The sequence below is a fragment of the Dermacentor andersoni genome, chromosome 3 (genome assembly GCF_023375885.2).
Source record: "Dermacentor andersoni chromosome 3, qqDerAnde1_hic_scaffold, whole genome shotgun sequence".
NCBI lineage: Eukaryota > Metazoa > Arthropoda > Arachnida > Ixodida > Ixodidae > Dermacentor > Dermacentor andersoni.
In genome coordinates this window covers 153538021-153562315 of record NC_092816.1, presented here as the reverse complement: position 1 = coordinate 153562315, position 24295 = coordinate 153538021, and the positions used below count along the sequence as shown (strand labels likewise).

General features: G+C 45.7%; 1 protein-coding gene across 1 annotated transcript; it reads right to left on the bottom strand.

The window, feature by feature from the left end:
* Positions 1-2247: 2247 nt before the first annotated feature.
* Positions 2248-22528, bottom strand: LOC126524609 (sulfotransferase ssu-1-like). Its single transcript, XM_050172908.3, has 3 exons — positions 22374-22528; positions 4947-5291; positions 2248-2938 (listed from the first exon to the last, which is right to left on the bottom strand). The coding sequence occupies exons 2-3, from the start codon at positions 5279-5281 to the stop codon at positions 2317-2319; spliced, it is 957 nt and encodes a 318-aa protein (XP_050028865.1). The 5' UTR covers positions 5282-5291; positions 22374-22528; the 3' UTR covers positions 2248-2316.
* Positions 22529-24295: the final 1767 nt, after the last annotated feature.

Here is a 24295-nt window from a genome sequence, read left to right as displayed (position 1 = left end):
AAAGGGAAGCGAGTGCCGGAGGATTAGGGCGCCTCGAGGTGGGCAGGTGGAGTGGGCGCCGGGGAACGTACGAAGGATCGCGTGGCGGAGGGAAGGAGGAGGGCAGCCGGAGGTTCACTGGGTTCACCTTCTCTGGCAGTTTCTACCGATTCTGTATGTGCTATGGATGTACCACGATCGTCTGGTAATCGACAGGCCGAGCACTGAGCGAGGTCAGTGCAGCAATGCTAGCGGCAGCAGGCCGAGCGCGAGTCGACCGACTCCAACTATGGGAACGCGGGTTACGCACAGGCGTATGGCAATCGCACCTATACGCTTGCGCGCACACAATATTTTTTCGCTATAACTGCGAATGCGCCGTATACGTATCTACCACGCTAGTTTTGCTGATAAGCATGAAATGTGTGCATAAGACTTTATTTTCTGTAGTCTAATCAAAATAACTGATGATGGTATATGACACACATCTCTAACTTAATTACACTGTACTTGAAACACAGAAAGCCGCTAGTGCAACTTGAAAATGCATCATATGTCAGGCCAGTTCAAGTTAGCGTCCCGCAAGTAAGCATCTTAGGTGTCCTCCTTTATAATTTACACGTAAGCGACTCAATTACTACCGATTTTAAATAAATATATATTATCTATGTTGTTCACACTACTTGAATAGTTAAACCACACGGCGCAAATAGCCTTGCAACGACAGACAGCATTGTTCTAAGTCCAGGATTAGTCCATTGAAAACAGCCTCAATATGACGCAAAGTTAAAGCAGTGGTGTTTCAAGCTAAAACACCAAAATTAATTGAGCAATACGTTTAATATTGCGGGGCTCAATTGAAATGATAAATATAATTAAAGCCTTGGGCGTATTATTTCATGAAGATATGTTGTCGAACACACATTTCGCCTTCCTCCCTGCAAAAATGCCCGAAGTCGCGGGCGCCAGTGTACTGCCTTAGACATCTTCCACAGAATATAAAAGTAATAATTTACAATATCTTATTGTTATGTCACTTAAGTTAGTATTGACGTCATCTTTGGGACGTGGCATCGAAAAGTAACATGCACTCTCTCTATCACGTTTGTATCTATTACGCACTGTTTCTCTACATACGTTCAATCAGCAGTAGGACGCTCCATCTCGGCCGCTGTTTAAAGCACTTAACCTACTTAGAGAGAACGGTGTTAAAACAAATATTTAAATCCAGGTAGGTTAAATCGTTTAAACATCAACCGAAATGGAACGTCTTATGGCTGATTTACGTATATCGAGCGTATATTTTTTTCTACATTATAGAAAGAGTGCATGTTAGCCTTCAATGCTCCGCCCCAAAGAACAAAGCAGTAAATTACGTGGCATATCGTATGGAGCTCAAACATGCGGCAAAAAATATTAGAGGTATAACTTGCCTGCCAAGACAGTTTGGACTTTATGAGAAGAACACCTGAACAATGGAAAATTCCACACTCAAGGGTTATTTCCGGGCAGCGAATGCTTCGACCTACGCTTCAGACTTCATTACTTTACCTTATAAAATATAGATACACTCTTCTTAGGCAGCCTACAAAACTTCCGTTCAGACAAATTATTGTTGGTTAGCGTAGCTTCGAGGCACTGTTCCGGGGTTGAGCGCCGGCGACTCTCGGCGTGACCGCGCGAACGCGCTCGTGCCACTGCTCGCTCGTTCCTCGTCGTCGTCTTCTACAGCTGACTCCGATGCAACATCCCAGCGTTCCCATACTACCCCTCCCTCTGCGAAGGCACTGATGGCACTGGGCAGCTGCCAGTCGGTTCCGTGATTCCGATCTCAAATTATTTGCCTCAATATATCACGAAATGAAAACACGCATCTAGCTGCGCTCGATTTTCGCATTAGGGGGTATCGTAATCGTCGGACACTTTTTTGTTATTGTCTTTATGCATGTATTCTGGGCTGTGTAAACACTCGCCTTTATCGTGCTCTACACCAATTACTGCATTCCTGTTGCATTCTTTGCCGCATGCTGTACCATAAGATATGTATGGATAGTGAATACGTGTAGGGTACAAGCTTAATAAAATGCGCCATTTCTTTCGATCTGTATACATACCTGTTGGTAAACTGATATTTCTCTAGTTTTCATTCTTTCTGTTTCTTCAAGTATGTGCTTCAGATGCGTTTTTCGAACTTTATGAGAAATAAAGCCATTCATTCATTCTTTACAACACCTGTTTTCAAACGATACATGGGGGTATGCCAGTAAATAAGTATAAAGTATATTTATTTCTTCTGCGTGCCCGTCATATCGCCAGAAAACAATGCTCTAATGACACTCAAATGCCGGACAGCGCCCGAGCTTCTTCGCGAATATCCGACCACAGCTGCATGAAAGACGCTTTGGCCCCCAGGTCTCGTATTGTCCTCTCGAAACGCGCCAGCTGGTCTGGTGTGAAGTGCTCCTTCCAGCCTCCAACTTTGGCCTGCCTCACGAGGCCATATTTTGTCTTGTCTCCACCGTATCCGCGCTTGCAAGACACATCGTTCCTGGCGAACATTTCGCGCCAGCCAGCTTTCTCGTTTCCTTGCAGATCGAACACGATGACTTTCCTCATGTTCTCAGGCTGCGAGCGCTCAAGGACCTTCTGCAGCAGTCCCTGTTGCTGTTCTAACGCCTTGCCGTAGCTTTCGCCCAGAAAGCGAGCGAGTCTCAAAATGGATCCCGGCGTGTCCCGCTTGAGATCCTCGTAAGTCAGGAAGAACACGTTGGGCTCGTCCCTGAGGGCGTAACCCGAGGCGACGTGGTCGAAGTAGCTGCCGTAGCCCAGGTCTCCTTCCAGAAAAGGGTCGATGATGTCTTCGAACGTGCCGTCCTGGAATTGGTATATGCTCATGTTGGTCATGGTGTGGAAAATAGACACGCACACGTCCCAGGGGTTCCGGGCCACGTAGACGTACCTTAAATAAAAAGGAAAATACAATGAACTTGTACAATTTTTTCAGTGCCTTTGTTTTTCAGGTCGGAATATTTTACGACACAAAAACTGCGGATGAAATTCCAGGACAAAGAGACGATAGCAAGGCAAACGTTCAACGCATTATTTCTAGAAAGTGAGTGGCCAGGTTCGAGGTGTTTCAAGTAGGTGTGAGATTTATGGATGCTGGTAGCTAAAATCTGTAAGGAAGCTGTAGATATTGGAAGCATGTGTACAGTGCATAAGTGACAATCGATGGCGTATCTTTAGAGAGCAGACTCTAAACGAAAGAAAATAAACTTGAGTGGAGGTGTGTAAGACAACCAGGTGGATAAGAAAACTAACTCATGGTGAATCGCCTGAGCTATTTCATTCGTGCTGGTACAGCCCTCCAATCTCCAGCCAACAAGTTGCGCAAAGGACCTGCTGCGCTTGCAGTAACATATGATCATCAATGCTACTACTGCAGTTGTTACAAGTAATAACAACAAGAATGGTAAGCGTGCGGGCGTTTACCTCACAATCTCTGACGTACACAAAAAGTCTGACATGCTTGTTTCGGCAATATTCGAATTGGTTCAGTCGCACATGTTCGAAAGATTTCCAGATTATATTGAAGTATTGACAGATCATCTGTACACAGAGACGGTCAAGGTGCCACTGTATTATTGTTTTCTGCGAAAAAATTACTTCACGTGGCGTATTCTTGGTAGCGCAATGAATACCTTCAGAGTAAAAAAAAAATGAAAGGGCTGATCGGCTGGCTTCAACTTGCTCTCATAAGAACTGTTACTGCCCTGAAATTATGTTAAAGCTTGATGACGCTCGTCTGCTGATTCGGCGCCATCTACTCAAGCAGTGTCAAGACCAGTGCGTCATAAGGAACGTTTCCGCCCCGCGTTCGCAGTTGATGCCTGCCTCGTGGCACTAGAGCACAGGCACTTAAGTTAAAGGTTTGCCGTGGGGACGGGTTCGAACGTTTATATAGACAAGGACGTGTGGCCAGTCCATCGTGTACGCCTTGTGGTTGCTGCAAAACACTTCAGCACCTGATATGGAGTGTCCAGTTTTCAGCGCCGAGCGCATGTCGCTAGTGAGGCACTATCATCTCCTTGGCCTGCAGTGTACGACGCTCGATGAATGTTTCAAGCCGAGTGGTTGTTTGTCTCGACGCGGTCAAGCTCATCACGCTGTCCTCATATTCTAGAATTAACTAACCTAGTTACAAGTTTGTAACGCTCGTATTGTGCACTTCGTTTTTTCTTTCGTCCGGGTTGCGCTGCCCACCCCTAGAAATATGTTCAATCACCCCTCACCCAGCTTGCCGTGTTAATTAACGTTTGTAACACAGACGCTATTTCTTCTATTTAACATTATTTAGTAGCGAGTGACCAGTGACCGGCCCTACGGTGTGCGACCTTCACTTTGTGTTCCGCTTTATTATGTTAGATTTTGTCATCTTGACCTTTCGCTCCTTCGTCCTTCCTTCCTTCCTATCTCTCATTTTTATATTTGTGTCTACTCCTTTCTGAAGAGTAGGCAGGTGTGCTCCTTTCAGTGGTAGTTGCCAGCGTGCTCCTCGCTTCCCCTTTCCCGAAAAATGCATACATGTCTACAAAACAACTAATAATAATAATAATAATAATAATAATAATAATAATAATAATAATAATAATAATAATAATAATAATTATTATTATTATTATTATTATTATTCCCGCCCTGAGCTCTATTTGCGTGTTTCAATTCGCTAGGTTCTGGGAAGGACCAGATCACCGTTTCTACTCGTAGCCACTGGCTGCCGCTCCAGACATGCGAAATGCAAGAATACTCGCTTATTAAAGCATAATGCAAATAAGGAAATTCAAGTGATAAGAAATACCCGGGATCCCTCCGCTACGGCGTCTACGAGTGTTGCTTGAAGACATTGAAATCAATTAGTGAATGAACCCATCAATCAATCTGGGCCTTCGTGGGTCGCCGCAACGTACTTGGCGTCATCGTTCATCGTCTCCCGACAAAGCGGCTGATGAGTCAGCAGAGTTCGCACGGACAAGGTTGGCGTCCAGTTGTCGTCCACCATGTACTCGATGAGGCGGGTGTTGCTGGTGAATTCGGCGTAGGTGTCGATCGGCTCGCCGCCCTTGAGGATCAGCTGAGTGATGTACTGCACCCAGTGTGTGCCACTCTTGGGATACGAGCTCTGCACGAAGTCCCCTTTGGAGGCCCGGAACGACAGGCCGCGCCGAAACGCGTCCGGGTCAACCCAGGGGCTACGGGGTACGCCGTCGATAATTTGCCGGTAAGGCCTTCGGCGTGCTGCCATTGCGGCGAACCTGCGAGAAATATATGACTTGTTTGATTAAGAACCATGGACTAGTGACTACGAAAGCTTCATAAAGTGCCCGTTTATACGTGAGCAAGCTCGCGTTTCTGGAAGGCGATGAAAGAGAAAAAATAACGTTGGGGTTGGTGCTGCAGCTGACTACTTTTCCTCATACTCATAGGTGTAGAGCGCGAACAATAAACGCCTGTGAATCGACATGTTGGTGCACGTTAAGGTACCCCAGCCCGTCAGAGTATACAGACAATTCTAGAATACCGTTTGTCACCTCACTCATGTTAAACGCAAGCACCTTTTCGGGACCATAGGCTTCGCGTCCTTTCAAGACTTCTAATTTATCGTACGGGAGCGCAAGCGTAAGGTAGACGTTACAAAACAGGGCGCCGTCTCGTGCCTCCTGCCAAACGTATTGAAGCCAAGACAATCCATTCGCGACCATGCTGTTCCTATACGGACGCGTCTCGTTAGGCCTACGGGCGCCAGAATTGTCGGACGATATCAGGAATTGGACGCGCTATGCGTTCATAACTAGCGTTTCAGGTGAGGTTAGAGAAAGCGAAAGCTCATTTCATTAGCTACAAGTGGTGAACGCTAGTGAGAGCGCAGCCTTCACGAGACTTCACACTGAAGCGCGAGCCATGAGTGCCATATTCGACAACACTATCTTCGTGTCCGTAAACATTACGAACGTTAAACTCGCCCAATAGCGTAAGTTATGATAGCGCACGTAAACGATAGATATCTAATAACCTCAGGGCACGCGCAGTCAGGAACACGCTATTAATTTGCCTACGTGATGCATGTGCGTTTGGTTGCCAATGATATACTAAAATCGTGTTTTAAGAGCTTTCCGCTATCTTGTCAATCGCAACACAACTGCAATATTTGGACGCAAACTCCAAGCAGCTGCTACGGGACCTAAATCTCAATCTCATACTGTCCGTGTGTGTGCGTCCTAATTCCTAATAAGTCCTCATTCTGTCCTAATATTCCTGAAACAGCGCTAAGACAAAGGCATACGCATTAACTTATTTTATATCTCAAGTGTTCGGGAGAACTTGGCGCGGTCTATTATTTTAAATGCACGAGCGCGTAATTCACGTGCTGAACATCAAACTACATTTATATCCTAAACGCAATGTTTGCACAGCGCTAATTAAATATAAGTGCTGATATTTAGATGAGTATGGCAGCCCAATTTTGGTTTTACGTTGGCATATGACAATGAATATTGGCCAGCAAAAGCTTATTCCGCCACCTTGAGCATTTATGTTTAATTAGTGACGACAATTGTTGCCGGAACACCGTGCGTTGCCCGTAGGATAAGTCATCGCGACAGAGTCGTATTTTAATTCGAATACCATCCTTGATATTGTAAAACTAATTTCTTCCTGGCTATCAAACTTAAGCAAAAAAAAAAGATCGGCCGAATTACGAAGCTAGTGAAATAGAAAAGTATAGGCCGTTCCAACGGGGGTTCCAACGCACACACGCACACGCACACGCACGCGCACACGCGCACGCGCACGCGCGCACGCACACGCGCGCACGCACACACACACATGCGCGCCCCTGGACGTCATTTGTTATCTGCCGCTCTTAAGTAAACCTCCTTGATGCCAGCTTGGATATGTGCGACTGGGTACGTGCACTGCGTTTGTGCCCTTGGGACCACTCAGGATGTGCCACTCCTCAATGAGCTTCCCCATCTTTCAGCCCCCCCATTCCGCTCCCATGTTGTGGGTGGCCAACCGGTTGAGCTAAACTGGTTAACCTCCCTGCCTTTCATTCTACACTTTTTCCTTCCTTCTTTTCTTGACACGCGAACTTGAGTCATTGGTCATGGGCCGCTTGGTATTCGCGGAGAAACCTGCGGGACCGCTACATGGCACAGCGCACCCAGAGGGAAGTGCGAGATAGGAGCCCAATTGCAGTACACGCCTCATGCGTGACACGCTTCGGCTAATCGCATACATGGATGGTCATCGTAGATTAACTCAGACCGAATTTGCTGCTTAGCTATTGGAGATTATACTCTTAATAAAAGCTACGGCGACGTCACAAGATATGTCTCCGCATGCACACTATTCACCGAGAAGCACATAGCGCGCAGATAATTTGCGCACATCATTATTTATCTTGTATTATATTGTCTTTAATAAGATGGATTTGAAATCTGCGTGATGTGTTTTTTTTTTTTCGCGCATTCTCCGTATTTACGTAGGCTGCGAACAGATCTGGTGTCCAGGAAGGACGTTGATGATTTGGTCTGTGGAAACGTTCCACCGTTTCACTGTCTAAAAGCGCTTACGTGCATCCTTCATCGCCAGTCGATTTACAAGGATCGTTTCGCACAGAGTGCGATTTCACTTCACCTGGGGCTAGTCGCACATCAGCAATGTGTTGAGTCCCAGCCTTGCGTTACTGCATGGCGCGCCCCAGCCTTTACGTTAATATGGTATTTAGCTGCCTTACACAAGCTGTTGGACTGAAGGGTTTACCGTACGGTCATGTGTTCACGCATGGCAACACGTACGTCTATAAGTAACAAAAGAGTCCGATTTCTCTGTGGGGAGCCGTCCTCGTATGCTGCCGTCGTTTTCATGATGGCTCTGATATATCAATGCCTGTAACTACTTTTTCGTCGGGCCCATTTAATATACGACAGCTGATCGGTCTCTGACGTTGAGTAGTTACACTGAACAGCAATTATTGCTCCCGAGTGCATTATTAATTAGCTAAAGCCGCTAGCTTTACATGTAGGCGTTCGCTGGTTTGATTTTCGTGTTTAGTGACCAGCCTTTTAATGCTGTCAGATCTAACGCCCCAAAACCCGTGTCAATACATAAATGCAAATGGCAAAAAAGTTATGAAAAAATATGTGCAGGTCCAACGCACACGTTGAAATCTATGTGAAGCGAAGCTTTTGTGAAGAAGTTAATGAAGTGTTACGAACTTGCCCATTTATTCATGTCTCTCTGGTGGAAAGGGGTAAACTAACTAATCTCTAACATGACAGTCATGCAGAACCCTGGGTGGCACAAGAAAGCGTGAATGTCACAATTATCTCGACGTACTATCGTCGTTTCATTTGCACCAAGCAATTTCTATCGCCACACGTCGTCATTTAATTTTTGACCTTGTAGTAGCAGCACAGCCAAAGCGGTCTTTCGGTAAAGTTACTGGATGGCATTGTGAATTTGTAGGTGCGCAGAACAAGCGAGAAAATACAAGGAAAGTTACTTTCGATAAAGCCCCAGCGATTGCAGATATTGTTACGGTGAAGGGAAAAAGGAAGGTGACATGAACTAGAGGCAGGCGAAGACTGGCCGTTGCCTGAGCGCCATATACACCAGTTGTAAATGTACACTACTTTATACTCGTGGCCCTGCTTTGTTCCTGCAACAATATGTTGGTCGGTGATCGCTCTGCCTTTCGTGTCGAATTCTTGCAGTCATTTCATTGTCGCGATGCAAACAAGCACTGGGCTCCTATTTTTGACAAGTGGATTTTACTCAAAGAAAAGTATATTCCTGAAGTCAAAATAAGGACCTCGACGCTAAGCGCATAGTTTAAGACGCACGTAAACGTGTCATTAACAAGACAGAAAAGATCATATTGTTACGTATAGCTGATGCAGAAGGCTATTTAGAATATATTTAGACGTAGGCCAATGGTGGCCAAGAAGGTGACTGTATAGCAATTCGGAACACGTCGTCTTCCTCCTCTTCAGTGCAGCCTCACTGTGACGGCTGTTTCGTATGATAAACCCTGCAGTAGGAGCACCGTCCCGGTGCTTAAGCTACACATTCGTTGTGGAAGGGCTTTAGTCTCGCTACGAGAACTATGTCACAGGCAGTCTAGAGCGTCATCAACACGTGGCTAAGGGTAAACGTCTTTTTTTTTTTTCATTTTGTTCAGGTGCCGATAATCTACACGATGGTGATTAGGGCAGATGGTGGTTAGGCGATGGTGGTGGCGATGGTGGTGGTGGTGGTGATGGTCTACGCGATGGTGATTAGGGCAGAGCACAGGGCCACAATAGCGAGAGAAGCTCCGTCGGCGAGCCGTACGGCTCGGTTAGCGGCAGGCGTCAGAACATTGAGTCGACGGTGAGAAGATCACTCATAATGGACACATGCGCCGCGGTGTCAAATAATGCGCACACAACAATATTGTCGACAAGAACGCCCAGAATATTGTGGTTCCAGGGTATGGTGAAGCGAGGATTTCATACCAAAGTCGTCAATACCGCTCCACGTGCAGAAGCTACGCTGTCTAGTTTTCTGGTCTGGAGTGCTGCGAATAGGTTGGAAACGGAGCACGGCGTCACGTAGGCGAACGAGGTTGACGGCGGGATGAAGAAAGTGAGTGGGTATAGCGGGGTCTTGTCAGAGGTGTCACATGGCCAGATGAAGGGTTGGGCATGGATGGAGCGAATGAAAAAGACGAAATAGAGGGAGGAGAGTGGTCGGGAGAAGAATAACGTGTAGGAGAAATCCAGCAGCTGCGGAAATGACGAGTGATACACCTGATGTGTCGGCAGTTAAAATTAAAACATATCAGCTTGTCGTCGATGGTGCGCGATTCGGACGGGTTGCTTTGTCCACAAGAGTAATAAGAGGAGCGAAGTTGGAACGTGGGTATATGAAGAGATCTAGATGGTACGGAACCAGTGGAGTGAAGGCCGAAATTTGACATTTCTTGGCGGATGACGACCTGTGTCAAGAAGATCGTCGCCGGAGAAGGCTCAGATGACGGGAATGAAGTGGTCGCCGGTTGTGCTGCTTCGACCGCACGACGAGTGTGGTGGTTGAAGTAGAACCATCATGAGGCCTGGTGGAAAAACTCGTCATAAGATGACGTAGGAGCTGTGTTGCAAAGAGCTGTGTTGGGATGCACGGTGGCTTTTAGTATGCTCGTGAAGGCACAATTTCTTGATGACAGTATTGATGTTGGTCATACCAGGAGGTTGAAGGCATCGTCTACAATACCTTTGAGGACGTGAATAAGCTTATCGTCCTCCGACATGTTCGAATCAGCCTTTCTAGAAAGGGCTACAGCGTCGAAAATGTACGACACGTAGGACCCAGTCGACCTCTGGACGCGTGCGGGAAGAGCTTTGTTTGAATTGAGTTGGCGACCAAACAGATTGCAAAAAAGGTCACGGAGCTGCTCTTTCAGGAGATCCCAGCTCGTGATCTCCTATTTATGAGTCTGGAATCATGCCCGTGGAGTGCCTTTGAGATAGAAAAGAACGTTTTCGAGCATAATAGCCGGATCTCACATGTGACTGGTGCTGACAAGTTCTTGCAAGCGGAGCCAGTCGTCAACATCAGGACTACTCTCATGAAAACGACAGAATCTCGATAGGGGAGGGGCAATTGCGACGTAGGTCGTAACTGCAGCCGTAGAGGCTTACGTAGATGAAGTGCTACAAGCAGGAGCCGAAGTTGCATTGTCGGCGTTGCAACCGCTGCGAAGCTCTATGGCTGGTACCGGGGACGTTCACCTCCACCGAATAATGTTGCGTGTAGTTGATGCACAAGGCTATTGACAACATATTTATGTGTAGGACAATGCTGACCAATGTGGCGACGCTATAGGCTTCCTCTCTTCAGTACAGGCACACTGTGGCGGCTGTTTCGTACGAATGTTGAAAACCTTAAGTGTCAACCTCGAAAGAAGATTGGAGACGATATCACGAATATGCGCGTTTCTGCAGAACTGGAATAGCAGCAGTGAAAGGCAAGTGCTTCAAAAACGACATTTCAAGTATTCTCTGTGGTGAGTAAAAGAAAAAAAGTACTTAACCCGAATTACGCTTCACATCCAATGGTATCGTTATCCAAGGACGGCGACATCATTTCGCCGACGGAGGTCGTCGTAGAATTTCTTTAGCTTTTAATGCCGTTTTCAGGGATGAGAGTTCAGTACCAGAGAACTACCAATTTGCAATGTTACATTAGACCATGCGCAACGGAATTATCGCTTGTCAAAGAATAAAACCCCCTCCTGAACGTCTTCCGACTAACCCAGACCTTGGCCCTGATGGCACATCTGTCCTCAACTACTCAAAATAGCAAAAGCTGCAACATAATAAATTTTAGTCCCATTTTTAACCGACCAAATGATACCCGAATGTGTCCTAAACAAAAAAAAAAATTGCTCGCCTCATTCCTGTGTTTAAACCTGGTGAACCATCTAAGCCATCGAATTACAGATGTATTTCATTAACCAGTATGTGTCACAAATACCTCAAACATACAATTTCATCCGCTATCCTAACGTTTCTAACAGAACAACACTGCTTTTTTTTGCCGATAAGCATCGATTTTTACACAGTTGATCCTGCGAACGCAAGTGTAGAATTACTGACCTGCATCACGTCATTCACTTTTTACACACCTGATACGATCTTTGTCGACTTTCGAGGGCTTTTGATAAGGTTTCTTAATTTCGCCGTATTCACCAACTGAGAGGTCTAAACATTAATACAAAGATATCTCTAACTAACTGCAACGAACCAATTCTAAAAAACATATTCGTCTCCATTAACCCGGGTTAAATAGAGGGTGTCCCAGTACTCCGTGGAGGGGTCTATTTTGTTTTTAGTTTTTTTAACGCTATCAGTAGTGATCACCGTCCCACATCGAGATTATTTACTCATAATTGAGTAATTTCTTGAACAATTACTAGTCCTCTGGGTACATACTACTTACAATTTCGAAGCTCAGTAAATAGCGTTATGAGTGGCAAATGGAAATTAATGTCAATAAAACAAAAGCCATTAGATTTAAGACAACAGCTAGCTCCATGATGTGTAACTGCATCGCAAATAACGTGCATATAACCACAGTTTGTTCTATAATGTACTTGGGTCTCCATTTGTCACCTTATTTGTGACGGAACACTGACATAGACGCGATAGTTACCAAGCTAGCTAAAACACTTGTTTTCGCACGGCATAATTTTGATTTGGCTAGATCCGCCACAATAACGTACTTGCTTACAACCACCATGGTTGGCTTTAAAATCGAACACGGATATCTCATTTGAAACACACCGCACGGCTACCTCAGAGAAACTAGAGTCTCTGCAGAATATTTACTGATCCCAAGCACTGTGGGAATTGGCGTAAGCGAAGCTTTGTATGCTGTTTGCTTGGATTCACGATAATTAGAGGTGATATTGTCATGTGGTGGTGACGTTGAAGAACACAGTAGCAAATACTGTGAAAGACAAAACTAACTTTTATTGGGCGAACCTGTGCCCACAAAAACAGGCTACACTTATAGCACAATGATAGCGGCGAACACTGTCGGCGATCGTCGAAAATCTGATAAGCGGGTCAAGCGCGTCGGCTTTTATACAGCAGTCATCGAATGTTCCAGACTAATCGTTCGGGCCCGCGTGCCTTCCACAAAGTTCTACACCATTCGCGTCACGCGATGAAATCAGATAACACAAGGTTGGGTGACAACAGACAGCCGGGTAGAAACATCGATGACTTTCCAGAAACTTCGGATACATGCAGGCGCGTCCCGCGCTGTGCGATAAAATTTGTTGGGCGGCGAAGTGTGGCGCCCGATAAAGCTAAGTACACGTGTGAATATTGGCGGCAAAAGTGCGAGTTATTCAGCGTTAAGTCGAATACGTGAGTGGTAAGTTTATGTTAAGCGTTACCTTGCCTGCATCCCTGCTGTTTATCCACACAGGGAGACAATGTTTACTTGAGGTGTTGTTGTGCGTCACTGTTCATATTCTCTGAGAGTTGAGAATTATCATTGCCTCACATGGCGCATCGCATCGTGGAAGAAGGGTTATCCTTTAATTGAAATATGGGGCTGTACGTAATTTATTTAATTATCGTAAAATTGTTGGTATACATTGTATATATACACGAGCGGCCTGCACCACGTTTCACTGCGTAGCTAAGACGCTCCCGTTCCACGCGATGGTTCTTTCGGACGTGGGTGCTCTCGTCGCGGAATGCATGCTTTGGAGCCATTTTCCTGGTGTTCACATGCTCCTTCTGCATACGTCACCAGCACGCTGTGGAGAAGGCCCGTGCCGCAACCGGACTGGATGATTTATTGGCATCCCCTTTAAAACGGGGTGGTGACAAACAGTCGCGCAGCCTGTGTGATAATCTGATATGCCATACGTGTTTTTAATCTAGCATTTTTGTACACATCTCCTTAATCTTTCTTTTTTCCCCATTCAAGATCTGCCTTGTACAGCTAGTTATGACGCAGATGCGGTATATCAATCTATTCCATGCTTTTTTTCCGTCAATACTCTAATCATCTCTTGCTTATCTCTACTGCTGACCGGTTGACGCTTCGGATTCCATTAGGATGGTCTCATTAGTGGGCTCCGCATTTTTTCTGGAGCATACACATGCCTCGTCTAGTGCCGAATACTTGCTCCAATATGTTTTTGTCCTTAGGCAAGCGGCTCGAGCCTCAAATAGCAAGGCATTGCCCTTTGTGTTATGGGACAGATTTTACCTTCTAATTTCTTTCTTCTCATTCTCCCAAATTTCCATGATTCTTGTTGTTTCCATTCTTTGCGTTGAATTAACTGTATCTGTTTCTCTCGCTTCCTTTCTGATTACTCCTGGCTGTCTTTCTCGGGCTTTGATTACTCTATACATGGTTGCCAACTTTCTTGACCTCTTCGATCATGGATGAGATTTCCGAATGTTTATCATCAGACGTTGAATTGTCTTTCACCGTTTTGCATCACGCTTTCTATGTCATCGTCATCCCTCATCACACTTTTATGTCCCCGTTCCCTATCCCCCTGTGCAGAGTACCAGGGTAGAGCGCGTTGGCTCAGGCCGACCTTTCTGCCTTCTTTCAAATAAGTTCGCTCTTCCATTCTGTGTCTATGCTTTTCAAGTACAGATGCTTGTGCACTTTAGCTGCTCATTTATTTTCATCATGTTCCCGAGTATTTCCTGAAAACTAATTTTGCTACGTGCTTCTCTGACTTCAAAGAGGCCCTGCGCTGCCTCATTTTAGGTTTATTGGGGGCTCCCAAAGCCAACCGGCCTACCGATCTTTGGTTAACTTGAAACCCCGACAAAATATCTAATTTTAAGCATAGAATGGCATTTGAGAATGGTGGCGCTGACGCCATTACGTCTTTCCCCATTCCACGCACCAGATCATATTTGCGGGATGGATGGATGTTATGAGCGTCCCCTTTGGAGCGGGGTGGTGGGTTGCACCACCAAGCTCTTGCTATTATATTGCCTAATGTCCTATCTAGGTTAAAAAGACAAGCACTAAACTCACAGAAAAAGTTTTCTGACCCTCTATTGCGAACTTTGCTTTTGTACGTCTACGTTTTTGCTGTTTTCCTACTTTTATTCCACCAATCTTCCAATCGCCTCTTACTAATCTCTATTGAGGACATGCTTACTTTTCCACTGTTCTCGCTGAATCCAAGGGCTTCAAGGGGGCAGTGGTGCGCAGTGGTGCCTAGAGTCACTGGAAAAAATTTCAGAGTACCGCAAAGGTCGGGATTTCACTGGCAACACTGAGCGGCCACCGCCATGTACCTTCCAAGCCGACTACGTCGCGGGAAGGCCGCCGTGTTGGAAGAGCTTGATATTCGGTGACACATCGGGTTGAGTGTTTACTGAAGTACAAATACCTTGTGCCCGGAGATAATGGTTGCTAAGAACGAAAATAAAATGCTGTGTTGTGCGAAGTAATGCAGCCGGTGGTTGTTTTGCACGCCGATCGTGTTTACTGCTGGAACTGTGCTAGGATTGTGGGCAGCAGCTTACCGCCGCTATCGGGAGCTTATGCACGCGTTTTTTTTTTCCTTCCGCGGAGCGAGCTACGAAGGAAACATTTCGTCACTTCGAGCCGGAATGAGGCAAGCTTGTGCCTTCGGGCATGAACATCGTGGACCGCCATCGGCTTCTATTGAATGTTTCCAAGCAGGATGAAACTAACACCTGACAGTGTCACAGGCACGTACGTTCATTGTATAATTTCACAAGCTGAATCGGATACACCTAATTTACTTTGTAAACGGATACCGCGCGTCCTCGATTCTGCAGGGCGACTTTGTCCGCCGTATACGCACGACACACTGCGACTGCCGCGTGCGCACCGGAGTTTGGCCGGGATCGTAAGACGATCTGTGCACAGCAGGCGTAAAAACCAACTTCGATGACCATTTTGCGCAATAAATCTTGTGGAAGGCCAATATTAGCCACTTGTGTGATTACAGCAACCTATATGTACTTCTGTACACTGATAATGAGCGAGAGTTTGCTACATTGCGATTTATGAAGGCGGCTGTCTAGTGCGTTCATGAGCGGCTACTCTTCTCAAATTATTTATGACTGTTTTCTTAGAATGCCAAGATTTGCTGCCTGTGTAAAAAAAAAAAAGCAGGAACGCCCGCTGGTGACACAGCACTGCTTTTTGTAAGTTACATAGGCGATGTATGAAATTCTTGTGCTTTTAGAGCGGCTTATGTAACATGCATAGTGACAGAGTGAAACTAAAGCTACTGGGTGTTCTGTTGTTTTGTATTTCTTGTTATGCATCAAGCACAACATTATTTGGGTATGCACCGTAGCATTTCAACATAAAACATAATATGTATGCTGACTTCAGTTCATTGCATGTGCTCGGTTTACAAGCTCAAAATTTGACGCATGCGTTGTGAATATCACCTGGCCATTGGTTTCAAGGTCGAAATGCGTATGTATAAATGAGCAAAGGATAAGTGGAAAAAGGGAAGTATCATGGGCCTCGTATTGACCATGTTTTATTGACTGCGATCGTCACGATCTGCGAAAAACAAGTACCATATGGGTCGAGCGACTCGAGGCGAGAGCGCGCTCACGTGCGCGGAGAAATCAGGCGAGTGCCTGGTGCACGTGAGGACGCGGAATTCTCGCGCGACCAGTGTGCCTTCGCGTGCCACGAGCACGGAATAACCACGTGTGTTGAGCAACAAACGAGTACACTTGTACCCGCGTCAAGCGTGCAAGACGCGAACGATCCCTGCAATGGACTCCTATTTTCGTAGCATCGCTAACACCGCGTGCAGTTCGCCTAACTATCTTCTAAACAGTGCCGAAAAGCAAAAGCAAGGTGTACTTATATCTCGCACACGCGGGTGTTTTCTGTAGGCTTGAAGTACTCCCGGCCGATTCTGTGTAACCACGCAGAATGACGCTCTCGGTCATTTTTCCCGGTCGGAATCGAGAAAAACAGTCTTTCCAGACTCAGTTCGGTTGCTGCATCCGAAGGCGCAACAGCCAGGCATGATTTCCTTGCAATCAAATGCGAGCGCGACAATCGTAACACACACACACACACACACACACACACACACACACACAAAAAAAATACGTTGGGAACCTGCGCTACCTGCGCTCTAACTCAGCCGGCCCGCCCGGCGCTTGGAAGGTATATGGCACCCGAGAGGTCACGTGGTACGGTTGGGCCAATGAACGTGTCGGCGGCGCGGGGAAAACGAATGCGGTACTCTGAAATTGTTTCCAGTGACTCTAGTGGTGCCAGGATGCGAGTGCCATCTGGTGATGTTCCAAGATACTAAGTAGGACGCGCGGCAAGACAATGGCAGCGCCCGCAAATTCGGGAGAAGAGGCAAAGAAAGCTTCGCTTTAATGAAGCTGTTCGCTTCACCAGAAAACAATTACTTGCGAACATCAAGCCTAACGGAAATCAAATCTATAATTCCATCTCTTCTCAGAAAATGAAGACTACTCGCCTCTTCAGTGCCTTTTAACTTTTTTTCACAAGCTTTACCGCGATCAGTCGTTACGCACCACGCTACACATAAAACCAGCCATTATCGTGACTCGATTGCCAAATGAAGTAGAAGCTATATCGTCGCCTGTGTTAATCTGTTTTTCTTTTCATTCACCGCTATTCTTTGCCAGCCGTGAATGGTATCTGCTCCCGGCCTACAATGCGTCTATTACACTGATCAGGATGCATTTGCAAAATTTATGAAGCGCTTTCTTAAACTGTAGGTGGTGGTGATAAACTTTATTAAACTGTAAACTTCTGGTTGTTAGTAACAATTACACATTTGGTTCCTCATCTTCTGGTAGGCTAGATTTTTCGCAATACGGATTTTTTTGCTTTATGTATGTAATTTATTTTCTTGTTAGTTTTGTATGCCAAGTCGTACTAATAATTGTTCTACCCGCCCCCTCCCCGCCTTTACCCCTGTGTGATGCCTAGCTGGCTTTTAAGCTACCCGAGAAACTAAATAAATAAATAAATTTTGATGTTGTTATAGCAGTGCATCAATAAGAGCATACAAATTGACAGTGGGACTACCACACACCACGTCAACAGAAAAACTGCTGATACTGGGAGTACATAACTGTGTTATCAAGACATCCATAATAACTGTAACCAAGACATCCGTGAAATGTACATTTCACGGATGTCTTGGTGGTGAGCGCAGGCTCACAAGACGAATCATATCGAAAGACTAAAATTTAGTACTGCCAGTAGAGCTCTCCTCAGGAGACTTTGAAACCCTTTCGAAGAACATAACAGTCCACAACCTGTACCGCCGACCCTGAGAGCAAATACATACCTAGTACGCATACCAACAAATGTGCACCCAGAATACAACAAAGAGAGAAGTCAAGCGAGAGCCACCGCGCTGCAAAATATGTTAATCAAAGAAAGCCAGAAGGCAGAAGTAAGGTACACAGACGCCGCCCGGATAAAAGGCAGGGAGGTACGTTGAGTGCGTAACGAACAAGCAGGACGAAGAGATAGGAGCTGCATTAGTAGTTGCTGGGGACATTTGGGTAGCCGAACACTGCCGATGTCGTCAGAGACTCGCAGGCAGTCTGTCGTCATTTTCTGGCGCGAATAATTAGCAACAACGGAATCTACATCATCAAGAAGCAAGACATCCGTGAAATGTACATTGTCTGAACCCCGGGACACGAATACTTGGTGGGAAACGAAGTGGCTCACGCTGCCACCCGAAAACACGCACGCCGGGCAACCCCACCAGTATATCGTCTACAAGCAGGCCAAGTTGAAATTATACAAAGAAAATACTACAACATTCTAGAACATTACAAGAAGTACAGGAGGGAATATCCGCCGCCACGAGTAAAGCTTAACAGAGAAGAAGCCGTCATACTATGCCGAATTCAGATGGGCAATTACCTACACGTTGCTCTATTACACGCAATGTACCCCTCGACATTTACAAGAGACTGCCAGTTGTGCATTACACAAAACACAGTTTACCACATGGTCTGGGAATACAAAAAGAACCCTCTGACAGCGACTATCCAAGCCTCAACAAAAGACCAGTGGGAGGCACAGCTGACAAGCCCAAAACCAGAAAACCAACTTCGGCTGGTGACCATGCCCAGGCCACGGGGTCACGGCTACCTGCAATAGAAGTAGGTAAAGGCAAGGCGCAGAAGACCAGGACTTAGGAAGAAGAACACAAACGACAAGACGGGCGCCACTTTGATGAAAGAAAGGGCCCAATGTAGAAGAAATATGCTCAAGTGTTTGTGTTCTTCTTCCTAAGTCCTGGTCTTCTGCGCCTTGTCTTTACCTACTTCAAGCATGAACCAAGTAGCCCAAGCAAGAGTTTTACCTGCAATAGGTCGGCCGTCTACCTTCGGCCATCAGCAGACTGGTCGCCGAAGTTGATTCGCTCACTCACTAAGAGCCTAAAATATTTGATTAGAATAAGTCACCAACTTTATTTTAGAAATTCTCGCTCGGTTTTATTAGAGCGCCTGAATGCCGTGAAACAGTGTGTGGACGCTCTTGACCAATTTCGCAGCGATCCCGCGGGCGCTGCCATGTTTGATCACGTGGTGACGCGTCCATTGCTTGCCTCAACTGCCTCTCTTGCCTCCATGTTTCCAATGTGTTTGTATGACGCCGGTGCAGCTTAGCAAACCCCTGTTTAGGGAGACATCGTAGACGATGACTGAGTGGACGAAACGAAGCTTCAGCCTCACCTCCAGAGAACATGCAAACGCGCTTTCGCACGTGACTAACCTATGTCCAAAGGGCCCGAGTAGCGTATCTCAAGCTTGTCCTAAAAGCGGGGCCAAATATGCATTTCAAGCTATCCCAACTTTACGCTCACGAATTGAATTAGGATTAGTGTGTTTTGCTCTTCGTTTTTATCTGACAAATGTTTTGAAACAGCGGATTGTCACAATTGTGACTTCCTCGGCGCAGTCACTATCTGAATATTTTCTGCCTAATCACTTGCGGGTGTGCTCACTTCCGATATATTTGTTCTTGCTGTGCGCAAAGCTTGAAACGCAACTATTTAGTACCTTGTAATACCTGTTATTAAATATGTATTATTGCTAGTAACTCGCTTACACTTGTGCACCATCACGTAACATTCTGGTTCGACCATTCATGCGCTATCGGCGTAGTCCGCCCTCCATTGTGCGTATATGGTGCGCATATGTTCAAGGGTGCGACCATTCACTCGACACGTTGGCAATAGAGTGGGCTTAGGTTTCCGTGCCAGTTGGGGTAGATGTGTGTTGATAGTGTAGGCGAAACTTACTATGAAAAGAAGGGCGCTAATCCCTTTGCGATTGTTTAACGAGCGGCACTCACTCTTGCCTACGTGCTGGAGGTGAATTACTTTTTTTGAAGCTTACCGATACAGCGCCAGCGGAGAAGCAAATTCCTGTTTCTTCGAAGAAAGCCGCACATCTCGATGTGCCAGTAACACGTACGGACAGTTGCATGCAGCAGTGCGGGAATTTGGCAACAGAGATTCATTCCATTCCTTAATATGCCAGTCACAATTTTTGTAGTCAACTACTGCACATGTCGTCATCCACATGATTCAAACCAGCGCGATTGGAGGAGGGAGCGTTAGCGAAAACTCGGTTGCGTTTCCGACAGCGGATCACGCAGCAGCAAGGCGGAAGCGGTAGTCGTTTCGTATTCGTGCGCTGTCGCCAAGGCTACGTGCGGCGCACCGCTGAAAGCGCCATTTCGTTGCTAGAGAACAAACTGCTCCGCGAAAAGGGTCAATGCAGTGTGATCAATAAGTTTTATGAAATAGTTAAAAATCGGCTGTGGCAAATAGCTTAATTCTTGTCCTAGAACTGGATTATTCGAACAGGCGGACATTACCTGCACGAGAAATTGAAAAATCAATTCAACGAATTCAAAAAATTTAATTAACTTCAGAATCATTTACTTTACGGCGCATATTCCAATTTGCGAATTGTAGCTAGTGAGCTTGCACGACGCGTCCATTTGAAATGAATTTCCAGGATGACGCCAGTTACGAAATACTTCCCCGATTGTGCAATGGAATACATGGGCGTTCCAGTTAGCTTCGTGCTTCAATGCATGAAAGAGCGCTTGGTAAAAAAAAAAAAAAAATGAGAGGAAGAACAGTAATTTTTTACGGCAAGTTTTATGGTGCATATCTCCAGACTGGCGTCATTCTGGAAATTGATTCTAATGAGAGACACTTTGCAAACTGACCGGCTACAATTCGTAAATTGCAATATGTGTCGTAAATTAATTGTTTCCAAAGATAATTAGTGGATTTTTCTTAATTACATGAATACGTGTCGATTTCTCGTGCAAGTAATGTCCGCCTCTCGGAATATTCCCGCTCTAGTACGAGAAGATTGCAACCTGCAACAGTCCATTAATTTGAACAAAATATTAAATGATCACACCGTAGAGCACACAATTAACAAAAATAAACTCCTTGGTTTTGAACTGCAATAAATTAACGCACGATTAATTTCGAGCCATTGCTTCCTTTTTTCAAGCTTGAAGGTAACCTACAACGCAGAGAGGCGAGGAAAAAACTGAACAAAAGAACTATTGAGTCAGCATTTATCGATGTTGTTACTATATTAACAGAGAGCCTGATATGCTGATTGCTGCTTGAGTGGATGTCCGCTCAAGATGCCTGTTAAGCAGCACCGACTTCTGGATATAGACAAGCGCGAAGACTTTTTTGCCCTGAGAACGCACGAAGTGTGCTTTCATTCGGTTGAAATGCATACTGCCGCTACGCGGCGCCGCAAGTGTACATAACCAGCAGCGGTTACGGTGAAATCATGCGGCTGTCGTCGTAGATCTACGCCATTCTTGTTAAGGCGCGCCAACCTACACCGAACTTAGGGTGATGTCACAGTGCTCACGGTTTCAGGGCAGTGTCGAGGCTCGAAAATATAGGATTCCTTCGAGCTTGTCACATTTTCACCGCAGGCAGCAAACATTCATAGTCGCACTCCATTTGCATGACGCCTGCGCGCAATGAACGCTCAGGCTCCCCTGTTTATTGCTGTTTTTTGTAAGGTGGTTGCGCATTCAAGTATGTTTGGGGAAAAATAGTAACACACGCGCACGCACGCACGCACACAGCGGTGGCTGGGCGGTGAAGAATCACTCCTTCTCGAACGTTAGTGAAAGAAAAAAAAAAGCAAAGAAGAAAGAAAAATCTAAAGAAAACAAGAAATCTTGTTGCCTACTTGCTCACAAACATCGGGAAAAGGTTACAACTTCGATACATTAACTGACACTTGACAGCATCATTACGCGTTCACGTACGAGCTGCCCAACCAACCACGTGTTGATAAAATGGACACGATGACGTCATTCCACAGTAGCAGCAACCGTAGACAATTTGCACAGGCTTAGACTGAACAATGAAAGACACCATTGCGAGGGGGGCCCTCCAACAAATTTCTGCTATACGTGCGGTTCTCAAAAGCTTTTCGAAATAGCATTTACACGGTTCTCCTGTTGAAACAGTAGACGGTCTCTTCTAACGTTTCGGGGGGCACGAAGAATCGCCTGGAATAAAGCCTGCTGGAACACTTCCATCATTGCGGTACGTCATAGCCTCTGAGCCAGCGGGGACAGCGAAAGAAAGCGAGGGCGGGAAACCCCGCTAAAATTGCCATGTAGGGCAGAAAATTCATGAAACAATAGGTGCGACAAACGGCGATGATTACGTTGTGCACTTAAGCTTTCCCTTTAACAGCCATCCTGGCTCGAACACTCACCTTTCAGCTCGCGTCTTGTCCCTTTGTTGTAGACTGCGTTGTTCTGAAACCCAAATGCGCTTGACACAAAGAATTATACGGACGCTATCACCAGCGCTACTTCAGACTTGCAACGAGCAGAGCAAGCGACTCCTAACTGCTGCTATAAATACGTGGCGGCTTATCTGCTGAACTACAACCCCTAGTTGCCCACAGCTGCCCAACGTGCCGGATAAGACAGAATACACCGTATCTGTCGGTACCCTTCGTTCTAGTAGCCACTTCTTTCAGTCAGTGTGATTACACTCATTCTTTCATGCTCAAGAGTGCGGAAAATAGGCTTTTACAATCGCAAGTGGAAACTACATTGTATGAGTAGTGGACGAGTTAATGCCCCTGAGCAGACGATGCGCCATATAAACTGTGTCGTCATATAAATAGACTACGATAATCATCATCGTTATTTATTAACCCTTAAAGACACTTGTTGGGGTATTAGATAAGGGGGGGAGCATACATAAGAAAAATAAACGTTGAAACAATCATGACTCAAGGAAACAAATCAATAGCAATAACATTCAGAAGGGTAAAGAAGGTGTAATAAAATGACAGTCAAACACAAAAAGTAATAACAATGCACTCAAAAAAGGGCGATACAGTACAAATGAGTCAAATACGTTAAGCGTCAATACTCGGACACTCGTTAGTATGTTTCGAAACTTGGTAGGCTTACGTTCGATTACTACGCGGTCAGGTAATCTATTCCATTCTGCAAGAGCTACTGGCAAGAAATAGTTATTGAAGGATTTAGTGGAGCCGTGAAGACGCTGAAGACTGAGGTTGTTTGAGAAACGGCGTGCCGTACGGTTGGGAGGCAGAAGAAGCGTGTCGCATAAATGTTGGAAATCTTAATGGAGCTTTTGAAAGAGGCATAAGCGTGAGATTTTTTGGCGATGTGCTAATGATTGAATGTGGAGGGATGATTTGATGTTTCTAACACTTAGCCGATAGTCGCACTGGGATGTAATAAACCGGGCTGCACGGTTTTGGACGGCTTCCAGTAGCCCAACAAGGTACGCTTGATGGGGATTCCATATTGCCGACGCGAATTGCAGTTTAGTGCGGATAAATGTCTCATATGCGAGTTGACGGATCCAGAGGGTGATGATGATAGTGACCGTTTATGAATCCCAGGGATAGATTGGTTGCAGTAACAAGATTTTGGATATGTTCTGACCATGTAAGCTTGCTAGTGAAGATGATACGAGGGTACCTGTATGATTGAACCAGCTCAATAGGAAGGGAATGGAAAGATTAAGAGTACGACATGAGAGAGTGTTTCCGCGATACGCGCATGAACTTACATTTTTTTTACGTTTACCTGCATAAGCCACTCTGTGCACCATTCTTAAATTGTAGTGAGGTCACGCTGTAAAAGCAACTGATCATTGTGTGAGTTTATAAGGCGGTACAGCCCGCAGTCATCGGCAAAGAGCCCGATGGATGACGAAATACCAGAAGGGAGGTCATTAACGAAAATTAAAAACAAAAGGGGCCCAAGCACTGAACCTTGCGGTACTCCAGATAACACTTCGGCGACTGTAGAGTGAGAGTGTCCAATCACTGTAAACTGTGATCGGCCAATTAGGAAGCACCGGATCCAGGACGTGATTAGAGGATGGAGACATAAGCTGTTTACTTTGATCATTAGTCGTTCGTGAGGTACATGGTCAAAGGCTTTCGAAAAGTCTAAGTAAGTTACTTCTGGTTGGAAGAGAGAATCAAGGTTTAAATGGAGGTCAGTAGTGAATTCAAAGAGCTGAGTTTCACATGAGTGACCTGGCCGGAAGGCATGCTGGTTACAGAAAAGGAAAGAGTTAGCTTCAAGATGAGAGACAACCTGAGAATAGATTATGTGTTCAAGAAGTTTACAGGCAATACAG

Coding starts and splice junctions, on each gene's coding strand:
- LOC126524609 (XM_050172908.3), bottom strand. CDS start 5,281: ATGGCAGCACGCCGAAGGCCTTACCGGCAAATTATCGACGGCGTACCC. Junction 2,939..4,946: donor ACGATGAACGATGACGCCAA/GTACGTTGCGGC, acceptor TTTTTATTTAAG/GTACGTCTACGTGGCCCGGA.